The 20,718-nt window shown below is 41.9% G+C and overlaps 1 protein-coding gene across 1 annotated transcript in view; it reads left to right on the plus strand.

Moving 5' to 3' along the window:
- Positions 1 to 20,718, plus strand: part of Iars (isoleucyl-tRNA synthetase) — a 70,782-nt gene that overhangs the window by 34,795 nt on the left and 15,269 nt on the right. Inside the window, exons 15-27 of the mRNA XM_013026425.1 lie at positions 256 to 329; positions 1,189 to 1,383; positions 3,089 to 3,175; positions 4,695 to 4,778; positions 5,958 to 6,102; positions 8,954 to 9,074; positions 10,903 to 10,994; positions 13,468 to 13,545; positions 15,045 to 15,166; positions 15,587 to 15,689; positions 15,924 to 16,007; positions 17,468 to 17,642; positions 18,459 to 18,571. Of these exons, the coding sequence (XP_012881879.1) occupies positions 256 to 329; positions 1,189 to 1,383; positions 3,089 to 3,175; positions 4,695 to 4,778; positions 5,958 to 6,102; positions 8,954 to 9,074; positions 10,903 to 10,994; positions 13,468 to 13,545; positions 15,045 to 15,166; positions 15,587 to 15,689; positions 15,924 to 16,007; positions 17,468 to 17,642; positions 18,459 to 18,571 (1,473 nt within the window). The remainder of the gene's footprint in view (positions 1 to 255; positions 330 to 1,188; positions 1,384 to 3,088; positions 3,176 to 4,694; positions 4,779 to 5,957; positions 6,103 to 8,953; positions 9,075 to 10,902; positions 10,995 to 13,467; positions 13,546 to 15,044; positions 15,167 to 15,586; positions 15,690 to 15,923; positions 16,008 to 17,467; positions 17,643 to 18,458; positions 18,572 to 20,718) is intronic.

Consider the following 20,718-nt stretch of genomic DNA (forward strand, 5'->3'; position numbering starts at 1 on the left):
CATTTGCCTTTTCCATGTCCTTCAGCCCAGACTAAGGTTTGGTTTTGGCTTTTTGGCAGTACTGGAGTTTGAACTCAGAATTTTGCACTTGCTGAACAGGTAACTCTACTACTTGAGCCATGCTTGTAGTTCTTAATGAACTTCTAAAGAAAATCAGAAATTTCTTAAACTAAACATGAGTCTCATTTATATGAATTAACTCAGCATGATCTCTGGCACTAAGGAACTCCTGTTCTTCACTTTGCTTTTTCATAGGTAGTTTGCATTGGATCCATGGCAGAACTTGAAGAACTGTCAGGAGTAAAGATCTCAGATCTCCACCGAGAGAGGTTAGTTTTTGAATGCTTGAATTACTTCAGTCCTGTCACCCTCCTGTTACCACACAGTCTGTAGTGCATTGCAGGTATACCTGTAAAACACTAGTTTAGTAATTACTTTGTTGATAGTTCATGTCGAGCTGAGATAAGTTGCCCTCTCTCTTTGATTAAAACATCAGGTGACTTTGGTGTATGACTGGACACTCCTGATGCTCCCTGAAAGCTTTTTTTCTTTTTAATTTAATTTTTAATTGTTATTATAAAGGTAATGTACAAAGATAAAGAGTACATTTCTTTTTGGATGTCACCCCTTTGTTTTTCCCTCTCATTCCCACCTACAGTTATATAGTTCATTTTCTCTGAAAGCTTTTAAGAACTGCTATTTCAGTCTGTAAATGCACATAGTTCATGCATTATTTATTCATAGTATGTGTTCTTTTAAAATTGTGCTATGATACAAACATCCTAGAGCATGCTTCACAAACTTAGATGGTACAGAGCAATCATTCTTCAACATAGTCAACTTCTAGATGGCATCAAGACACATGTTAAACATAAGCTGTAAATGGGTGCCAGTAGCATAATATGTACTATACAGTACTTTTATACATCTTGTAGCTTTAGTAGGTTTGTGTACTTCACAAACAAGTGAATGATACATTGTGCTACAGTTTTAGGACTACAACAGTGTCACTAAGTGACAGGATTTCTATAGCTACATTATGATCTTATGAGATTACTTGTATACACCGTCCTCATCGACCAAAATATTGTACATAACTACAATCTTGTCAGCGCTTTGTGATTCCTACTGATGCTTAAACTGCAAGTTCCATTGTGCTTAACTTAAAGTTGCAACTTTTGTTTTTAGCATTGACCACCTTACTATTCCATCCCGTTGTGGGAAAGGCTCATTGCGGCGAATCTCAGAAGTATTTGACTGCTGGTTTGAGAGTGGCAGCATGCCCTATGCTCAAGTTCATTATCCATTTGAAAACAAGAAGGAGTTTGAAGATGCTTTTCCTGCAGATTTCATTGCTGAAGGCATTGACCAAACCAGAGGATGGTATGCCTGTTCTTCCTGCAAGTGTTCTGGTTGATTTTATTAAGCCAGTATTAGTAGCTGGGGCCAAGTCAGACTGTTATTCCCCCCTGCTTCAGACTGTTCATTAGTCCATTACTTAAATACTTCCCTTATTAATGCTGCTTTGAGTAAAATTAAACAATTGATATTTTCTGCTTTTTCAACTTGTGTTAGTTAATGGATTCATGCTGTAGGGTTGTACCATGAGCTAGCTGTTTCCAGATTTCAACCCATTTATCCATAAGAACAGACTCTAGAAACAAATTCTGGGTTTTTAGGTAGGGCAGATGATTTTCTAGTGAGCTTGTTTCTCTAAGGAAAGATGAAGTGTTACATATTAAAATTTTACTGAGTCCTGTGACTTCTCTGTCCTTTTCCTATTCCTTTAGGACTGGCTGCCTCTTTGGAAACAGGGCTTTCTGGGCCTATAGTTATGTTAAGATTAAAGTCTAGTCTCCTCCCCATGGGTTCATTTTTCTTGTAGGGTAGCATGAGAACATCACCCTAGATAATAATAAATAACATGGGTGTGAGCAATGCATAGTGCCTGACAAAGAAAAAAGTAGGTTGGTTGCTTTGTTTACTGATACTGAGGTTTAAGCTCAGGGCTTTGTTTTGTACTTGGTCCAAACTCCAAATAAAGGTTTTTCTAGACTTCTGTAACATATGTAATATAGTCTTTAGACTTTGTTGTTGTTGTTGTTGTTTGCATTTATTTTTTTTAATTTATTTTTTTGCTTATGTGGTGCTGAGGAATTGAACCCAGGGTCTCATGCATTGCAAGGCAAGTGCTCTACCACTGAGCCACCTTCCCAGACCTGTTGTTTGCATTTATACTAGAGCTTGAACCCAGAGCCTCAAGATCTTCCTTAGTTTTTTCCTCACAAGGTTGTCATTCTACCACTTGAGACTCACACTTCTGGCTTTTTGCTGGCTACTTTGAGATCAGAGACCCAGATTTCTATCTGCCCAAGCTGGCTTTGAAGGATCCTCAAGTCTCATCCTCTGAGTAGCTAGGATTATAGGTATGAACCACTAGCACCTAGCCAGTCCTTTTTTTTTTTTTTTTTTTGTGGGGCTTAAACTTTGGGCCTCAGCTCTTCAGTTCAAGGCTAGCACTCTAACACTTAAGCCACTGTGCCACTGCTGGAGATAAAAGTCTTCAGATTTTCCTGCCCAGGCTGGGTTTTGAACTGCAATCCTCAGATGTCAGCCTCCTGAGTACCTAGGATTACAGGAGTAAGCCACTGGTGCCCGGCCTAGCCAGTCTTTTGAGTTTTACTTGAATGTTTTTTACATATTTTTCCATCAGAATGTCCCATCTATACCAGCTGTTCTAAGCATGCATTTCTGGCCAGATCACTGGCTCCAAAGAAGTGAGGATTCCCCTCCTTTGGAGATCCTGGTAGCAGCAAGAGGGTCAGCACATTACTGTTCAAAGCAAATTTTGTTTTGCAAACCAAAGACTCCTAATTTGATTGACCTGTGAATTTTGTACTTCTGTATATCTTAGCCTATCCTAAATGATTCTGATGTACAATCAGAATAATTGCTTTATGTGATGATTATCAAAAAGTATAATGTATCAAATACAGGTTCAATCTAGTAAGCAATACTTTTTTTTTCCTGTGCTTCAATTTCTTTCTGGTTTTCCTGAGGTTTTTGTTTTGTTTTGTTTTTTGTACAGGTTTTACACTCTGTTGGTGCTGGCCACAGCCCTCTTTGGACAACCACCTTTCAAGAATGTGATTGTAAATGGACTTGTCCTAGCAAGGTAAGTCTGTCTACTGTTCTCTGAAGTGACTAGTTCCAGCCCACATACTCTGCTCTTATCTCCCAGAAGTTTTCAAAACAACCATACTCTGGTTGCACTTAAGCCACATTTTCTTTCTTAAATAGAAGAATTTAGCTAAATTCCACCTCTAATCTTTCCCTTTCTCATCTGAGACTTTTTGTTTCTTTTCTTCTTTTTATGTCCAGTACTGGAATTTGAAGTCAGAGTTTATGCTTGCTTGAACCACACCTCCAGCACCCTTCCTTTTTTTATTTATTTTATTATTTTATTTTGTTTTGTTTTGTTTTTGGGTCCGGTTGTGGGGCCAGAACTCTGGGCCTGGGCGCTGTCTCTCAGGAATGTCAGGATCAGAGCTAGTGAAAGTCAGGTCATACTCCACCCAGGCACTCAATACCATAAAAAAATCTCTGTTAGTCTTTATAACATTATTTACCCCACATGAACCCTTGACACACCATTCCCAATCTCTAGTAACCTGTTCTCCATCTCTGTGATTTCATCATTTTAAGAATATTACATACCCATGGCTAGGCACTGGTGGCTCTTGCCTGTAATCCTAGATACTCAGGAGGCTGAGATCTGAAGATCCAGAATGAAAGTCAGCCAGCACAGGAAAAAGCCAGCAGTGGAGCTGTGGCTCAACTGGTAGAGTGATAGCCTTGAACACAAAAGCTTAGGGACAGTGTCCAGGCCCTGAGTTCAAGCCCTAAGAATGGCATCAAAACAAGCAAACAACAATAAAATTAGACAGCTAATATATAATTTTGGAAGATTAACCCTTTTCCATTCAGCGGAATTCCTCAGAGGTCTGGATGTTGCACATAGATATCAGAAAATCTTTTCAACTGGACATAGGTGTCTCATGCCTGTAGTCCCCGCTGCTCATGAGGCTGAGATCTAAGAATTAAGTTCAAAGCCAGCCCAGGCAGAAAGTACATGGGACTTTTATCTTCAGTTAACTAGCAAAAAGCTTGATATGGGGATGGGTAGAGCACTAGCCTTGAATAAAAATGTTAAGTGAATGTGTGAGTGTGTGAGGCCCTTGAGTTCAAGCCCCATATCAAAAAAAAACAAAACTTTTCATTTTACATTTCACTTTTTTTGTTTTATTTTGCTTTTGGGTTCAAAGCCAGGGTCTCACACTTCCCAGCGTTCCACCTCTGGAAGGCAATCTGGGTTCTCTGTTTGGTGATTGTGAAGAAAGTTATCATAAACATTTGTGTACATTTTTTTGTGAGTGCTAAGTTTTCATTTTTCTTTGATAAATGCTAGGCATCTTCTCTAATCTACCCTGAAGCTTTATCCATAGATTTAATCATGGTATTTAGAGTCAACAAAGCTACCTTATTGTTGTGCCTTAACACTCACTAGTTGTATCTAAGTTAATGTAATTTCATACAGACATGCATTTATATATTTCTTTCTGCAAATAATCTGTGTTCATGTGGAAGGGTCACTTATTTAATTGTCTAATTGACATCTTCCTTTTCTTTTACAGTGATGGACAAAAAATGAGCAAAAGAAAAAAGAATTATCCAGATCCAATTATGATCATCCAGAAGTATGGTGCTGATGCACTCAGGTACTAACCAGTACTTTGCCTTGCGACTGCTTTTCGCTTTTTATGACAGCATCTCCAATCCTACTAATCAAAATCTTAAATTTGTTTTTAACTATGGATCTATGTTATATGGAACGTTACATTGATATAGTTGCTAATTTTAAATCCTAAGCATAGTTTTTAAAATATTTTCTAACCTAATAGTCTATTTGTGGAAGACTTATTCTAGATTTTATGAGCCATCTAAGGCATCCCTGGGCTTGCTCTATTATGCTTCCTTTTAGATTCCTTATTGGTAGTAGAATTATCCCATTGTCCATTTTATTTTAGATTTTTAGAACATAGGATACCTTTTTTTTTTTTTTTGGTCCGGTCGTAGGGCCTGAACTCTGGGCCTGGGCACTGTCCCTCAGCTCTTCAGCTCAAGGCTAGACCTCTACCACTTGAGCCACAGCACCACTTCTGGCTTTTTTCTTTTTGCTTATGGAGTGCTGAGGAATCGAACCCAGGGTCTCATGCATGCAAGGCAAGCGCTCTACCTCTGAGCCACCTTCCCAGCCCGAGGATACCTTTATACAAGAATAAAAAATTAATATTGAAGAAGTTGCAGAACCATTTAGAAGAAGTTAGAGCCATTGCTTCAAGTAGCCATGATCATGAAATTACACATTCTTCGAGTTGAAAGGGACATAAACGTCATCTTTAGCATCCTTAAGTCCTAGGTAAAACTTACTCCCAGCCCCATAGCTTGTACCATCAGACACAGTCATGCATAGCCTAAGATCAGAGGGTGTTTTATTGCAAGGGCTGTCCTAGAGATGTTTAGCAGCATCCTTGACCTCTGCTACCGACGTTCTAGACTGCACTCATTCTGGGACAGCTGTTCTGTTGAACCCATGTTCTCCTATGCCAGGAATATGACTAGTATCCATAGAACAGAGGAACTGGCTCATGTTAAGGATCTGACCAACCCTCCTCTTGTTCCTGCCATGTTTTGCTATGGGGTTCCATCTGGTTCTATCCTTTAATTTGTTAGGTGTCATACACAAAGTAAGAATCCTATGTGTTGCAAATTGACTGTTTAGCATATTCACAAGCTTCCCATTTTGTAGAAAGTATATAGTTTAAATCTTGCCCTGTTAGTATGTCAATATTTGCTTTGCTATGGAACTTTCCTGCATGAAATATCTCCCTCTTCAGGTTATATCTGATTAATTCCCCTGTGGTGAGAGCAGAAAATCTCCGCTTTAAGGAGGAAGGTGTGCGGGACGTTCTGAAGGATGTATTGCTCCCCTGGTACAATGCATATCGTTTCTTCATCCAGAATGTCATGAGACTTCACAAGGTATGCACTACGATGAACTGTGGGGTTTTTTGTTTTATTTATGTCGGTCGTGGGGCTTGAATTCTGGGCCTGGGTGCTGTCCCTCAGCTCTTCAGCTTAAGGCTAACACTCTACCTCTTGAGCCACAGTGCCACTTCTGGCTTTTTCTGTTTATCTGGTACTGAGGAATCAAACCCAGGGCCTCATGCATGCAAGGCAAACACACTGTACCACTGAGCCACCTTCCCAGCCCAGTGGACTGTGTTTTGGCAGAGCCATGAGATGAAGCTCAGTGTAGGTCCTCATGGCCACATTTTTCTACTGTCCACGGATGGAGAGCCCTGGAAAAGCCATACACCAAGTTGGTACAGCTGTCTGGGGTCCTGTGTGTCTCATAGAGGAGACATGAACCTTCCCCAAGAAGAGGTTGTGTCAGTCGGGCACTGGTAAGCTCACGCCTGTAATCCTATCAACACAGATGCCTGAGATCTGATGGTCGTGGTTCATAGCTAGCCAGAACAGGAAAGTCTATGAGACTCTTATCACCAATTAACCATCAGAAAACCAGAATTGGCACTGTGGCTCAAGGTATTAAGAGGCTAGCCTTAAGCAAAAGAGCTCAGGGACAGCGCTCAGGTTCTGAGTTTAAAGCCCCATGCTGACAAAAAAAGAAGAAGAAGAAGAGTAATATCACATATTTGGTTCATCAGTCAGGGGTTTGCAGGCATTCCATGTTAAGTGACATTCCTTCCCCTCAGGGAACCAATGGGGTGTAAAACTGGGGGAGAAATTATAAGAATTAGCTACTAGAACTGGGTGCTGGTAGCTCATGCCTGTAATTCCAGCTACTCAGGAGGCTGAGATCTAAGGATCGCAGATCAAAGCCAATCCAGGCAGAAATATTCCTGAAGACTCTTTAACTCCTTATCCAGAAAAGGTCAGAAGTAAGGGTGTAGGTCAAGCTGTAAAATGCCAGGCTTGAATGGGAAAAAAAAAAAAAAACAAGCAAGAACATGAGGCCCTGAGTTCAAGCTCCAGTACCACAGCAACAAAAGTCTATCAAGAGTAAGCACCTGAATGAAGGGTAGAGACAGAGCCTGGGGGATAGGGTCACCTGTTTGAGAGGGTGGTCAGGGAAGACCACTCTAGATTGGCATTGGTTTGTAACAGCAGCTCTAGATAGGTTGTTAAGATAGAAAATGCCAGTTGTGATATGTGTGCATGTGTCCTTCAGAGTGGTGATCTCTGCCCATCCAGGAAACCCATGCTGAGAAGTTCTTGGGCTCAGGTCCATCCTCTGTCCTGAGTTGGCCATTGCTAGGGCCCATCATCTTTATCACCAATACATGTTCCTTTGTGTGCATTAAGACTAAGGTGGTGTTAGCTCCAAGCCCGCTCATCCTGTTATCCCACTATCTAACAACAGAACTTGTAGTAACTGTTCTATTTAGTGAGTGTGATTTTCCTCTGTATTTAGTCCAGCTTCTGCTAGTAAGGGCACCCTGGGCCTCCCAGTCATGCTTTTCCCTGGTAAATAAAAAAGACAAACATGTTCCTGAGCTCCTAGCTGTTCTTCTCTTTGTAACCCTTCCACCTTTTCCGCATGTGATCCTGCCAAGTAGGGAAGACAATCCTTAGAAGACAAGTGTGCTCTACAAATGATGGTGTGGAATTAAACAAAAAAGCAATACTGCTGCCCATGGTGGGGGTCCCTACCAGGAACATTAGGAAGACATAAACTGCCGGGCGCTGGTGGCTCACACCTGTAACCCTAGCTACTCAGGAGACTGAGATCTGAGGACCATGGTTCAAAGCCAGCCTGGGCAGAAAAGTTCATGAGACCCTTATCTCTAATAACCACTCAGAAAACCTGAAGTGGCACAGTGGGTCAGGTGGAAGAGCTCTAGCCTTGAGCTGAAAAGCTAAGGCATAGCACCCAGGCCCAGAGTTCAAGCCCCATGACCGACAAAAAAAATAAAAAGACATAAACTGAGCATTGGTGGCTACTTGGAAGGCTGGGATCTGAGGATCAAGATTCCAAGCCAGCCTGAACATGAAAGTCTATGACTCTTACCTCCAGTTAACTACAAAAAAGCCAACAGTGGAGTTGTAGATCAAGTAGTACAAGCACTAGCCTTGAGCAAAAAAAAACCTCAGTGACAGCACCCAGGCCCTCCAAGCCCCAATATTGGCACAAAAATAAAGACATAGACTGCAACCTACCATGAGACACTTAATTCTGGGGAGAAATTCTATTACCTCTGTCCTGACAGTTGGTGCTGGTGCTACATGAAAACCAGACCATGAAGGGAGTTGGGCTTTCAGAGCAGAGATAGGTAAAAAGGCCTTTAGGATCAAGAAAGATAAGTGCAGAGTAGAAAGAAATCAAGTCCTACACAGTATTTTCAAATGTCAATTTAGAACCACTCCTTTTTTTTTTGTCTATCATGGGGCTTGAACTCAGAACCTAGTCACTGTCCCTGAGCTGTTTAGCTCAAGCCTAGTGCTCTACCACTTTGAGCCACAATTCTACATCTGGTTTTTAAATGGTTCATTGGAGAAGAGTCTCACAGGTCTTTTCTGTCCAGACTGGCTTTGAACTACGATCCTCAGATCTTAGCCTCTTGTGTAGCTAGTATTACAGGTGTGAGCCACTGACACCCAGCTTTAGAGCCGCTCTTTAGTGCAGTAGTATAAGAGTTTTTTCACTTATTACCGTAATTAATTTAAGACATTATGTCCCAAGTTAGTACTTGTCTTGGAAATAGTACTAAATATCAGAAGTTTAGGCTGCAAACACAGATTTTGTGCTGTTTCCTTTCCATTTTAGTGATGTAATTTCCCCCCAGGCAATTAATTTTTCCATTTTTAGGAGGAAGAAATAGAATTCCTTTACAATGAGAACACAGTTAAAGAAAGCCCTAACATCACAGACCGATGGATCCTATCCTTCATGCAGTCACTCATAGGATTCTTTGAGACTGAAATGGCAGGTAAGTTTCTCTCAGGCTCTTCTCCCATGGATAAGAACTGTTTATTCTTTTTGTAAGTGTCTTCTGGGTACTTGCCATTTTGTTAAGGCATATAGAAAGGTTTGTTTCAGAGGCCTTGGGTACCTGTATGAGGAGACCGGCAACCTCATTTCCCCTACAGAAGAGTAGAGGCTTTATTGTTAGCCATGCATTCAAAACTAGCTTTACTGGGCTGGAAATGTAGCTTCGTGGTAGAGTGCTTGCCTAGCGTGCATGAAGCCCTGGGTTTGATTCCTCAGTACCACATAAACAGAAAAGGCTGGAGTGGCACTGTGGCTTCAAGTGGTAGAGCTCAAGCCCCAGGACTGGCAAAAAAAAAAAAACAAAAACTAGCTTTACCACTCACCTGAGGGTTGACTCCGTTCTTTGAGCCTCAGAAACGGACTCAGTAGTATTCATTATTAGTACAGTGAGGGCAACAAGTGTGTGATCTCTGTGCACCCCAGGAAGATTAACCTGTCTTTCCTGTACCCTGTTTGACAGTACCCTCTGGTCAGAGCAAGAGACTAACTGTAGTTAGTCTGCCCACTCCCTTCTTCCCACCCCCCCAGGACTTGGAGTCTGATAATACTACAAGTGTCACAAAAATGTGATCACCGTACTAAACATGCATAAAGATCACAATCAAGAGACTGTTGGTTCTATTAATATAATGGAGATGGAAGACACTACAAGGCTGACTTCTGCCAGGGAACAATGGTGCTTGAAGCATGCCGCCTCTCCCCACACACTCAGGCATTGTACAAGTGGAGGGAAACAGGATTATTGCACCAGGCTCCTGCCATCTTTCCTTTTTATTTATTTATTTTTTTTGGGGGGGGTCCGGTCGTGGGGCCTGAACTCTGGGCCTGGGCGCTGTCCCTCAGCTCTTCAGCTCAAGGCTAGCGCTCTACCACTTGAGCCACAGTGCCACTTCTGGCTTTTTTTCTTTTTGCTTATGTGGTGCTGAGGAATCGAACCCAGGGCCTCAGGCATGCAAGGCAAGAGCTCTACCACTGAGCCACCTTCCCAGCCCTCCTGCTGTCTTTCATCACCAGTTGCCAATACTTTCATGAAGCTGGATCTGGAAAGTCTGTAACCCAACCTGAGCCAGTCTACCTAGGAATTAGAGTTCACTAGTTACATGAGTGGTTCATATGCAAGAAGGCAAACATACTACATTTCGAACCCAACCTGGCCAGCATAACCTCCATGCCCATGGCCCTCACATCTGGGAGAACAAGGAGATCCTGTCTCATAGAGTTGTGATTGCATCATTTAGTTACTATTGGTGGCCCTAGTTAGCTGCCCATTATGTATGAGACTCATTTATTCTCTTAAGAGTTGAACCCATGTCAGATACTAGTAGCTTACACCTATAATCTTAGCTATTCAGTAGGTTGAAATCTGAAGATTAAGACACTCTTTATTTCTAGTTAACCAGCAAAAGCCACAAATGGAGCTTGGCTCAAGTGGTAGAGTGCCAGCCTTGAGAGAAAAAACTTAGGTATAACACAACACTCAAGCCAAGTTCAAACTCCAATACCAGCACAAAACAAAAGAGTTGAACCCTGAACTTCCCAGAATCTTAAGCTTCCAAGAAAGTGAATAGTGTTTTGCACTCTTGAAATAATTTAGGATATATAGTACATCCTTTATGGATTAGCCATTTGTGTTTCCTTCAGTCTGACTCTTCTCTCCTTAATGCATGAAGACCCTGAATATTAGAGGCTGCTTGTTCTTTATTGTGTCCATCCTTCCATCCCAAGGCCTGGCCTAGGTTGCCTGAGTTTGATTCTCTTACTTGTAGCTTACAGGCTTTATACTGTAGTGCCTCGCCTGGTCAAGTTTGTGGATACTCTCACCAATTGGTATGTCAGAATGAACCGCAGAAGATTAAAGGTAAGTGCTGTTGGGTAAAGCTAAAAGTGCATGATGTTTGAGAGTTGAAAGAGCATGAGAACAGCCAAAGGGGAGAACAACATTGTCAGAAATTCTGGTTTTGAAGCTTTTTCTTTTCCTTTTATGTTGTATATTAACTGTAGTTATTGCCATTTGATAGGAACCTTTAAGAGTCATTTTGGGGGGAAAAAAGTCATTTTGTGTATTTTCATACGACAACTGTGGACATGTCATCTTAGGGGAAAAGCGGTGAGTCCCATGTAGGACTGAATAGAGCAAATGTCTTGCAGTTGGATTTCTCAGGTGTAGCTGAGGTCTTGAGAGAGGCACTTCCTTGCTTCTACCTCCTAGAGAAATGGTGATTTATCAAGTGTTTGCTGTCCACAAAACTCTTCTTAGCTGTTGGGGATGTAGGATACATGAACACACATACATACACGTGTGTGTGTGTGTGTGTGTGTGTGTGTGTGTGTGTGTGTGTGTATTTAGGATACATGTATATTTCTGATAGATATGTAATATATATGTATATTATATTACTATATATTACATATTTATAATTAAGATACATGAGCCCCATCTCATTACTTAACTCCATGTAAAATAACAGTGGGAAACCAGGTACAGTAGCTCATTCCTACAATCCCAATTTATGTGAGGAGCATAGGTAGAAGGATCTACCAGGCTTAGAGGCCAGCCCTGGACACAAAACACTATCCCAAAAAAATAAATCAAGGGGCCAAACATGGTGATTCATGCCTATAATCTTAGCTACCCAAGAGGCAGAGATTGAGAGAGTATGGTAGTTTGAGGCCAGTTCAGACAAAAAGTTATTAATGATTCATCTTAGTCAACACTGCTAAGAATAGTGGTACTTTGCCTATCATCCTGATTACTTAGGAGGTATAGGTAGAGGTTTGTGATGTGAAGTTGGCCCTGGACAAAAATGTGAGACCCCACCCAAAAAATAAAAGCAAAACAGGGCTGAATGTATGGCTCAAGTGGTAGAGTATTTGCCTAGCAAGTGCAAGGCCCTGCATTCACAACCCAGTACTACTTAAAGGGTAAACACACACACATACACACAAGAAAGAAAAGAAAAAACAGCTGTGGGGCTGGGAATGTAGTTTAGTAGTAGAGTTTTTGCCTAGAATGCATGAAGCTCTGGTTTTGATTCCCCAGTACCACATAAACAGAAAAGGCCAGAAGTGCCTCTGAGGCTCAAGTGATAGAGTGCTAACCTTAAGCAAGAGAAGCTCATGGAGCTTGATAGGAAATGTACTTATTACCTCTCTGTACAGTATCTTTACAATAAAAAAATATATATTAAAAAAAAAAAAAAGCTCAGGGACAGTGCTCAGGTCTGAGTTCAAGCCCTAAGACTGGTAAGCCCTAAGACAGCGGTGGGGCTGGGAAGGTGGCTCAGTGGTAGAGTGCTTGCCTTGCATGCATGAGGCCCTGGGTTCGATTCCTCAGCACCACATAAGCAAAAAGAAAAAAGCTGGAAGTGGTGCTGTGGCTCAAGTGGTAGAGCGCTAGCCTTGAGCTGAAGAGCTGAGGGACAGCGCCCAGGCCCAGAGTTCAGGCCCCACAACCAGACCCCCCCCCCCAAAAAAAAAAAAGAAAAGAAAGAAAAAAAGCTGAGCACTGATTGGGAGGCTAAGAAAGGAAGGATCCCAGACAATAAAGATCATCTTAATGAAGAGAAGCTGACATATGCCTCATGCCAACAAGGTTGGAAAAAAATAGGTGAATCCTAATCCAAGCCCATACTTTAGCAAGAAACAGACGTATGCCTGCCCTTTCCTAGACTCCCTTCTGACTTTCCTTGAGGCCCACAGAGCAACTATGGAGCATGACTCCAAGCACTGGTAGTTGCCATTTCTTCTTGCTCTGGTCTCTTGCCTTGCCTGTTTGTTTAGCAGGATTTTTGTGCTGGTCCTGGGGCTTGAACTCAGTGCCTGTGTGCTGTCCCTGATTTTTTTTTTTCTGAAGTCTAGTGCTCTACCACTTGAGCCACAGTTCCATCTACATATGGCTTTTTTTTTGGGGGGGGTCCGGTTGTGGGGCCCGAACTCTGGGCCTGGGCGCTGTCCCTCAGCTCTTCAGCTCAAGGCTAGCGCTCTACCACTTGAACCACAGCGCCACTTGTGGCTTTTTTTTCTTTTTGCTTATGTGGTGCTGAGGAATCGAACTCAGGGCCTCAGGCATACCAGGCAAGCGCTCTACCACTGAGCCACCTTCCCAGCCCTACATATGGCTTTTTTGATGCTTAATTGTAGTTAAAAGTCCACAAACTTGCCTGCCCAAACTAGCTTTGAACCATGATCCTCAGCTCTTAGCCTCCTGATTAGTTAGGGTTGCAGGTGTGAGCCACCAATGCCCGCCTTTGTGGGTTGCTTCTTTCTAATAAACATTTGTTTTATGGTAAGTGATTTTTTAGTAGTTGAATGATTGTCTTTTCAATTGCTAGGGTGAAAATGGGTTGGAAGATTGTGTCATGGCCCTGGAGACCTTGTTCAGTGTCCTACTTTCTCTGTGCAGATTGATGGTGAGATTGCTTGGCCCCTCCTGAACCACTGGGGCTGTGGGATACTTGCAGTGCCCTTTGGGTGTAGTTCTCTATTCGTCTATTTTGTATAGAAGTATTAAAACAGCTCAAACCTAGTTCCTTTTCAAAAATCCCACCAGCTTATACATATCAAATAAGGGCTTAAGAAATACAGATTCCTAATTTCCAGCAATATAGTCACATTCAGACAAGGATCTGTGCTTAGAAAGAAGTGGGTTCCATAATTATAAGGAACCAGAAGGTTCCTGAACTTACATATCTAACCATACAAGGATAATATTCTCAACTCAGCATGGCGGGAGGGGGGGGGGGGCGGGGGGTGAGGGTGGACATGCAAGCCAGGCAAGGTGGCTCACACCTGTAATCCTAGCTACTGATCTGAAGATTGCAGTTTGAAGCCAGCCCAGGTAAAAGAGTATCTGTGACTCTTAACCCCAATTATCCACCCTTCCCTCCCCCCCCCAAAAAAATGCATACATAATTGGTGTTTTTTGGTGCCAATACCATGGCTTAAACTCAGGTCCTCAGCCAGCCACTGCCTGTAATCCTAGCTATTCAGGAAGCTAAGATCTGAGGATCATAGTTTAAAGCCAGCCGGGGCAGGAAAGTCTATGAGACTCCTACTGCCAATATAGCCACCAGAAAACGAAGTGGTGCTGTAGCTCAAGTGGTAGAGTGCTAGCCTTGAGCTAAAGAGCTGAGGGACAGTGCTCAGGCCCAGAGTTTAAGCCCCACAACTTACAAAAAAACAAATTAAAAAAAAACCCACTTAGGTCCTGGGTGCCCTTTAGCTTTTTTTTTTCTGAAGGCTAGCTCTCTTTTTGATGGTTAATTGGAGGTGAATTTCATAGACTTTCCTGCCCCCAGGTAGCTTAACCCTGATCCTCAGATATCAGCCTCCTGAGTAGCAAGGATTACAAGTGTGAATCACTGGTGCCTGGCTTGCAAGTAATAGTTTTAACAAGTTCCTGTCAGTCAAACTATTAATTAACAAAGTGAGAAATGAATTCCCTGTATCCTGTTCTGCTATGCCAGTATGATAAAAAAAAAAAGTGTCTATTAATTCCATAACATTAACAGGAGAATTTGCCTCATACAGGTCTTGTGCCTTCCATGCCTAACCTCAGACACCTGTGCCCTGTGAGGCAGGTAGTATTTTCCCCCAATTACAGATGAGGTTTCTAGGTTTGACATTCAGTTCTACACAAATATTGATTTCACTGGTACTTGGTCAGGAGATTCTAGTTTTTAGACATCCAGAAGTCTAGATACATTTGGATCCTATCGCTGTAGCCCTACTACTGTTCTTCTTAAATATGAAGTCGATTCCCTTTCAGAAGGCATGTTTGGTAATCTCACATCAGTGTCTGCGTATCACTGTCATTCTCTAAAATGTTTACTTGCAGTTTCTCAGTATAAATGAGGTCAGCTGGTGATGTCTATATATAACTAACATGATGTTCTCTGTCCTCATACAGGCTCCCTACACTCCATTTCTCACTGAATTGATGTACCAGAATCTAAAGATGCTCATAGACCCTGCTTCTGTCCAGGACAAGGACACACTGAGTATTCACTACCTCATGCTGCCACATGTTCGGTAGGAATCAAATAGATAACCTTTATATAGGCCACAAGAAGAGGAGCTGCATGTAGGTGCCCAAGCCCTCAGGGAAGGAACACAGACAACAGACCCTTCCCTGCTCCAGCCCTTCCATGCACTTCATCCCACCAAAGCTGTTAGAGCTGCAGGATGCTGCCTGTATTAGCAGGTAGTAGGAGGGATTCTTGGGGGGAAGGGGAAGGGCAGGGAATAACAGAATCCTAGGGCACCTTGGAAGCTTACTATGTGTCCCCCAACTCAAGCCCAAGTGATATCCTTTCCCACATGCTCACCAGGAAATGTAGCCCAACCCATCCCGTCTTTAGCCTGACCTTTTTTTCATGTGGTGTAGACTGTTGTTTTGGAGTTTCACCTTTTGAGTCTCATCTCTTTTATATTCCTACCTCTACCAATCAGAGAGGAACTGATTGACAAGAAAACTGAGGGTGCCGTGTCTAGAATGCAATCTGTCATTGAACTTGGACGGGTGATCCGGGACCGCAAAACTATTCCAATAAAGGTTTGATTTTTTTTTTGTTATTGTTTTATAGAGACATAAATGATTATTTCTTAGGAATGCTTTGTTAACATAGAGAACACCCAGCTATGAATTTTTTTCCCTTTCTACAATGAGAGTAGTTTAGCTTAACAATAACAATAGGACTTGAGTTTCAGATAAACATTTCATATCCCATTTTTCTACCATTTGGAGGACTAGCTGCCTAGTGAACTTTTTTCTCTCCTTTCTTCCTAGTATCCTTTGAAAGAAATTATTGTTATCCATCAAGATCCAGAAGCTCTTAAAGATATCAAGTCTTTGGAGAAGTATATCATTGAGGTAAGGTAAACAATGTGTCTATATTGGTTCATCTTTAAAAAAAAAAAAACTTTTTAAGAGGATCATTTCGATATTCTGTGAAGTTCGTTTTTCTTTTTGCTTTTATTCTGATACTGGGTCTGGAACTCAGGGCCTAAGTGCTACACTTAGCTTTTTTTGTTCATGACTAGCACTCACTGTACAATTCAAGCCACAGCTCTACTTCTAACTTTTTGGTGATAAAAGTCTCATGGACTTAACTGCTCGGACTAGCTTTGAACTACAAGCCTCAAATGTCAGCCTCCTGGGCCAGCCGCCTGTGGCTCACATCTGTAATCCTAGCTACTCCAGAGATCTGAGCATCGCAGGTCAAAGCCAGCCTGGGCAAAAAGTCTGTGAGACTCTTATCTCCAATTAACTATCAGAAAACCAGAAGTGGCACTGTGGCCCAAGTGGTAAGCCACTTGCCTGAGCTGAAGAGCTGAGTGACAGTGCCCAGACCCAGAGTGCCCACAACTGACAAAAAAAAAATCTCAGCCTCCTGGTAGCTAGGATTGCAAAGGTGAGCCACCTGTGCCTAGCTTGTTTTTTGATATAGAGTTGCTTCCTGCACCTAAACCAAAATTGTCTTTATTTTGTTCTAAGAGACTTTTTTTTTGTTAGTCATAGGGCTTGAACTTGGGCTGGGTGCTGTCCCTGAGCTTTTGATCAAGGCTAGTAGTGGTCTAACACTATAAGCCACAACGCCACTTCCAGTTTTCTGGTGGTTAATTGGAGATAAGACTCTCACTGATTTTCCTGCCCAGGCTGTCTTTGAACCATGATTCTTAGACCTCAGTCTCCTGAGTAAGTAGGATTACAGGTGTGAACCACTGGCATCTAGTAATGAGACTTTATACACATACACACACACACACACACACACACACACACACACACACCATACAACTAAGTGGTTCTTAAGTACATTTATAGAATTATATAGATATTATCACAAGTTTAGAACATTTTCAAATATATCTTTTCCCCATAAAATTGACCATTCGCTAGCTGGGATGTAGCTTAGTCGCAAAGCACTTGACTAGGAAGTGTGAAGCCCTGATTTTGACTTATAACATCAAAAAACATCAAAAAGTCAGCCCTTGGCAGCCATAACTTTTTCTGCTTGTCAATTTGCCTACTGTGAATGTTTCATATAAATGAAATCACAATTTATATAATCTGTTGTCACTGACTTATTTCACTAGGGGTAGTGTCTTCATTTGCATAGTAACATGAATTAGTGCATAATTCCTTTATAGTGCTAAATAATACACCATTGTATGCCAGGTTGCATTTACCCATGACAGTTGATGGACTTTGGGGCTGTCTCTGCTTTTTATCTAGTATGAGTAGTGCTGCTGTGGACAGTCACAAATACGTTTTTGTGTTAAGTGGTTTCATTTCTCACATTTTTATTTTCTCTTTTGTACTACCTCTAGGAATTGAATGTTCGAAAAGTTACACTATCTACTGATAAAAACAAATATGGCATTCGACTAAGGGCAGAACCAGATCACATGGTCCTTGGGAAACGTCTAAAGGGGGCCTTTAAATCAGTGATGATGGCCATCAAGCAGCTGAGCAGTGAGGCGCTGGAGGAGTTCCAGAAGAGTGGTAGGTATCTGCTCACACAGGGCCCATTTAGGTCCAGGCCAAGGGATAATTCATATGGCGGCTCTTGTTACACATGTATCATCACAACCTTTCTATAAATCAAAACTTTTTCCTGTAGCCAGGCTATAGTGGTCATACTTATAATCTTTAGGAGGCTGAGGTCTAAGCCAACCTCGGCAGGAAAGTCCATGAGACATTTGTCTTAGTTAGCCACCAAAAAATCCCGAAGTGGAGCTGTGGCTCAAGTGGACAAAAGCTCAGGGACAGCATCCAGGCCCTGAGTTCAAGCCTCAGGACTAGGACACACTTACACAAGATTATTCTTATCATTTACAGAAAAGATAAATATGACCCCCAGCCCACCACACACATCCATCTAACAAACAGGTGCCCACCCTATGCCATTGAATATCTAGCATAATTAGTGATAATGTACTGTTAAAATTCTGGCTTCTGAAGCTGAATGCAGTGGCTCATACCCATAATATCATCCATTTGAAAGGCAGAGATTACAAAGATCTTAGTTCACAGTAAGCCCAGGCAGAAATTAGCAAGACACATCAAACTGGCCATGGTGACACAAGCCTGTCATCCCATGTACGTGGGAGGCTCTAGGTGGGAGGATATGTCAGAAGCCAGCTCCTGGCCCTTATCTTGAAAAAATGAACACACAAAAGGACTGGGGTATATAGGTTAGATGATAGAACATAGGCCCTGAGTTCCACCCCTAATACCACCAAAAATGGCATATGTAATACAATACCACTGGTAGAGAGGTGCTTGAAGAGGAGCTCATGGTGTCTGCTTTTCCTATAGGAAGCATTGTTGTGGAAGGCCATGAATTACATGAAGAAGACATACGCCTCATGTATACCTTTGACCAAAGCACAGGTGGGATTGCACAATTTGAAGCACATTCGGATGCTCAGGTATTGTACTAATTCCAGACAGTTTTTACCATGAGATGAGAACATGAGGAAGTGTTTTGCCTTTCCAAACTATTGATAGTTTGTCTCAAGATAAATAAAGCAGTTATTCATTTAATATTGGTTCTATTTAACTTCTCTATGATAGGCTTTAATATATGCATTTTTTAAGCAAATGTTTAATCATATGATTTTGCCTTACTAATGATTGTCTTGAGTGTTAGTTTGCACAGTAAACAAGTCCGTCCTGGACACAGTAAAATAAGCCAGACTGTTAATATTCTCCCTGAGTTATCAGTTAGAAATAAATTCAGAGAAGCCAGTGTTTGAAAATTAGAATTAGTTATTAATTATGGTTGTGAGGAAATGTTCAAGAAAGAGATTGAACAGGCTGTTTCAGGTTCTGGAATATTTTTGGTTCTGATGGGACACAATGTCTCCCTCCAGTCAGTATGACCAGACATCTCTTAGCAGGAAGGTTACCTGGGTAGGATTTGGTTATTGGTAGAGTCCTGCTGTGCTTACTTGTTATGTGCAGGGGGAAGTGGGAGTGTCTCCATGGATTGAAGGGGAACTTCCTCAAGCCTTCGCAGAGATTTGAGTTGGATGTGTACAGAATTCCACAAAGGGAGGGAAAGGCTTTAATCAGCAGTGAAAGCAGGCAGTCCTCCTTAATCACAATCTATTCCAGGGACCTCAAAAGTTGTCTCTGTTTAAAGAAATTTATTCGGTGCTCTTTTGAAGCCTTGGAGTTTCTTTTCTTTTTCTTGGAAGTGGCACTGTGGCTCAAGTGGTAGAGCGCTCACCTTGAGCTGAAGAGCTCAGGGACAGTACCCAGGCACAGAGTTCAAGACCAATGACTGACAAAAAAATATATATATCAGGTTCTTTTTCTTTCTCTTTTGGGGGGATGCAATCCTGAGGCTTGAACTCAAGGCCTAAGCACTTTCCCTGATCTTTATTACTCAAGGCTAGCACTCTATCACTTGAGCCATACTTCCACATCTGTTTTTTTGTTAGTAAACTGGAAGTAAGAGTCCCTTGGATTTGTCTGTCCTTACTGGCTTTGAACCTGAATCTTCAAATACAATTACATTCATGAGCCATCAGCACCCAGTAGCTTTGAGTCTCTCTAGCAGTTCATATGCTGTAGTAGGCAGGATTTTTGTAACTGCCTCCTATGCCTATGGGAAGTAAGATTAAGTTTCTGAATTTGCTAAAAAGGATTTGCTCATAGGGTTGTGCCTGATTGACAAAGATTATGTCAATTTGTGTGTCTACTATTATTGGAGTTTAAACTCAGAACCTGGGTACTGTGCCTTAGTTTTTTAGCTCAAGGCTGTCATTCTGCCACTTGAGTTGCTGCTTCACTTCTGATTTTTTGGTAAATATTATTTCAATAATATTCAAAATTAATAGTCAATAATGCTATTTCGGAATATCTGAGATAAAAAAAGTAGATTGGCACATAGTAAACATTTTAAACTGAGTCACATAGTAGTCCATTTTAGAATTAATGTCTTGAATCATACTGGTGAACCAAAGAATCAGCAGGTTATGGAGCAAGAAAAATTACTAGAAGTTGGCTGCTTTGAGACTTTCAGTCTGTGGTGTGGAAAAGCTCCAGGGGCACATGACGGTCTTCTTTTTTTTTGCCAGTCCTGGGGCTTGAACTCAGGGCCTGGGCACTGTCCCCTTACCTTCTTTTGCTCAAGGCTAACACTCTACCACTTGAAGCCACAGCGCCACTTCCGGCTTTTTCTTTTTATGTGGTACTGAGGAATTGAACCCAGGGCTTCATGCATGCTAGGCTAGCACTCTACTACTAAGCCACATTTCCAGCCCACCATCTTCTTAATTTTTAGAAGAGTGGGTATTTTCACTGGGCACCAGTAGCTCACACCTGCAATCCTAGCTACTCAGGAGGCTGAGATCTGAGGATCATGGTTCAAAGCCAGCCAGAATAGCAAAGTCTATGAGACTCATCTCCAATTAACCACCAGAAAATCAGAAGTGGTACTGTGGCTCAAAGTAGTAAAATGCTAGCCTTGAGCATAAAAGCTCAGCTCAAGGGGCTGGGAAGGTGGCTCAGTGGTAGAGCACTTGCCTTGCATGCATGAGGCCCTGGGTTCGATTCCTCAGCACCACAT

Source organism: Dipodomys ordii, unplaced genomic scaffold (assembly GCF_000151885.1).
Source record: "Dipodomys ordii isolate 6190 unplaced genomic scaffold, Dord_2.0 Scaffold93, whole genome shotgun sequence".
Taxonomy (NCBI): Eukaryota; Metazoa; Chordata; class Mammalia; order Rodentia; family Heteromyidae; genus Dipodomys; species Dipodomys ordii.